General features: G+C 41.0%; 1 protein-coding gene across 1 annotated transcript; it reads left to right on the top strand.

Moving 5' to 3' along the window:
• Positions 1–819: 819 nt before the first annotated feature.
• LOC134214601 (putative nuclease HARBI1) lies at positions 820–1,773 on the top strand. The gene is made up of 2 exons (XM_062693937.1): positions 820–866; positions 939–1,773. Exons 1-2 carry the CDS (start codon positions 820–822, stop codon positions 1,771–1,773), a joined length of 882 nt encoding a protein of 293 aa, XP_062549921.1.
• The last annotated feature ends 411 nt before the right edge of the window (positions 1,774–2,184 follow it).

Raw genomic sequence — 2,184 nt, 5'->3', positions numbered from 1 at the left:
AGGCCAAGATGGCGCTATGATGCCGCCGATGGCGCTTTCGAAGCGCACTTGAACGAAACACGCCAACAACCCTTCCTGAGTTCACCCAAACCGTCCTGGATGCCGCAAACCAACAACCGGCCTGGACGAAAGGCACTCCGCTGGTGGTTGGATGAAACGCGTCGGGTGGTTTAAGCGAGAAGGAAGGCCCTTCGAGCGCTACGGAAACTTTCCGGCTTGTCATCCTGATAAGTGAAATGCCCACAGAAAAGCACTATGAATACAGGTCAATCATATTTCAAGCCAAGAGGAAACAGTGGGAGGACTTCCTCGATTCAGTCAGCCCGGCTCAATCCTCAGCCGAACTCTGGGGGAAAGTAAACGCGCTTAGGGCCAATTTCTTCACCTGCACTTATAAATTAAACGAGGTTTAAACAATTTTTAAACTTGGTTTAGTATTTTTTCGATTTCTTCACCCTCACTCAACTACTAAACGTGGCTTATCAAACGTCACGTTTAAGATAAGCGAGGTTCAATTTAAACGATGGTTTGACATCGCTTAAGAGCGCTAAGCGCAGAAGATTGTAGAATTTGACAATTATATTTTAAAAATTCTGGAAGGTATCAAAAAGTACAAATTTAAAAATGAACTCACGACGCCAGCACATTTGGGATCGCCCTCGTTGGAGATATTTCGAAAGTGATAGTGAAGATGAGGAGGATATTATTGGCTTACAATTAGCACGTCATCAGTATAAAATGCGCACTCGTATAAGTATTGATACCTGGGATGATCAGGTTTTTTTTATGAGATTCCGCCTTCAAAAAAGTACCGTCGCAATGGTCTTGGAAATAATTCGTCCTAGCTTAGAAGTTGATGAAACAAGGTGAGTTTCCGTGTTATATGACCACAGATTTCATAATATTTAATTTAATCTGATTGAATTTCTAACATATAGATCACGGCACATTCACCCGATGGTGCAACTATTGATAACACTTCGGTTTTATGCACTGGAATCTATGCAGATAGCTATTGCCGATTTTGCTGGAGTATGTGTTTCGTCCGTTTGCCGCATTATTCAGCGTGTTTCGTTGGCATTAGCTGAACAACGTCAGCGCTTCATTCAGATGCCAAGCACCCAAAGTCAATTACTCGCTGCAAGTCGCGATTTTTACAGCATTGCTAAATTTCCTCGAACTATTGGTGCGATTGATTGTACACATGTCAAGATACAATCACCCGGAGGTGATCATGCTGAGAATTATCGAAATCGCAAATCATGGTTCTCACTAAATGTACAAACAGTGAGTTCAGCAAATCTAAAAGTTTTGAATATAGTTGCAAGATGGCCGGGAGCATCACACGACCAGCACATTTTTAATAACTCAACTTTAAAAATGCAACTTGAACGAGGTGATTATGGACATTTCATACTTGTCGGTGATTCCGGATATCGTAACACCAAATACTTGGCCACACCTTTCCTTCGATGTGAATCGCCAACTGAAGCTCTGTACAACGAAAGTCAAATTCGTACCCGAAATGTCGTGGAACGGTCATATGGCGTGCTGAAGCGTAGATTTCCAGTTTTATCTTTGGGTATGCGTGTTAGAATATCTACAGTTCAACTAATTATTGTAGCTTGTGCGGTATTGCATAACATAGCAATTGATGCAAAGGAATCTGAACCACCTGAAGAAATTGAAGGTTTTGAGGAAATGTTAACCGCGACTATTGTTCCGGATTGCCCAAACATGGAGAGGCAACAGGTTGTGTTCGTGAACATTTAGTTCGACAATATTTTTCTCAACTTTAAACCCATTATGACATACCTAAGTTCCTCAGTTGCTTTAAATAAAAAGGCCAAGAGCTACAGTAAAACAAAATTTATGTACACTTCCTAAATTTCATCAGTAGAGTACCGATAACCTCAACGATAACATCGCTAACGTGTTTTATGAATTGTCGGTTCCGAGTTAGTCTTAAATGTGTCGTACGATAACTCTTTTTGCATGGTACGAATAAACTCCTAATGAATCTTCACTGGCCATTTGACTAGACTTATTTCTCGTCATTTATAGAAAATCATCACCTTACAAAATAACGAATTTCGGGGTTTCGGGAGTGGCCCTGGTCAATGAGTTCTACCGGCATTTACATAATTATCAGAATTTATTCGTCAGAAATCGTGGAGAGCAGTT

The sequence above is a fragment of the Armigeres subalbatus genome, chromosome 2, assembly GCF_024139115.2.
Source record: "Armigeres subalbatus isolate Guangzhou_Male chromosome 2, GZ_Asu_2, whole genome shotgun sequence".
NCBI classification, from domain to species: domain Eukaryota; kingdom Metazoa; phylum Arthropoda; class Insecta; order Diptera; family Culicidae; genus Armigeres; species Armigeres subalbatus.
This window is presented reverse-complemented; position numbering and strand designations above follow the sequence as displayed.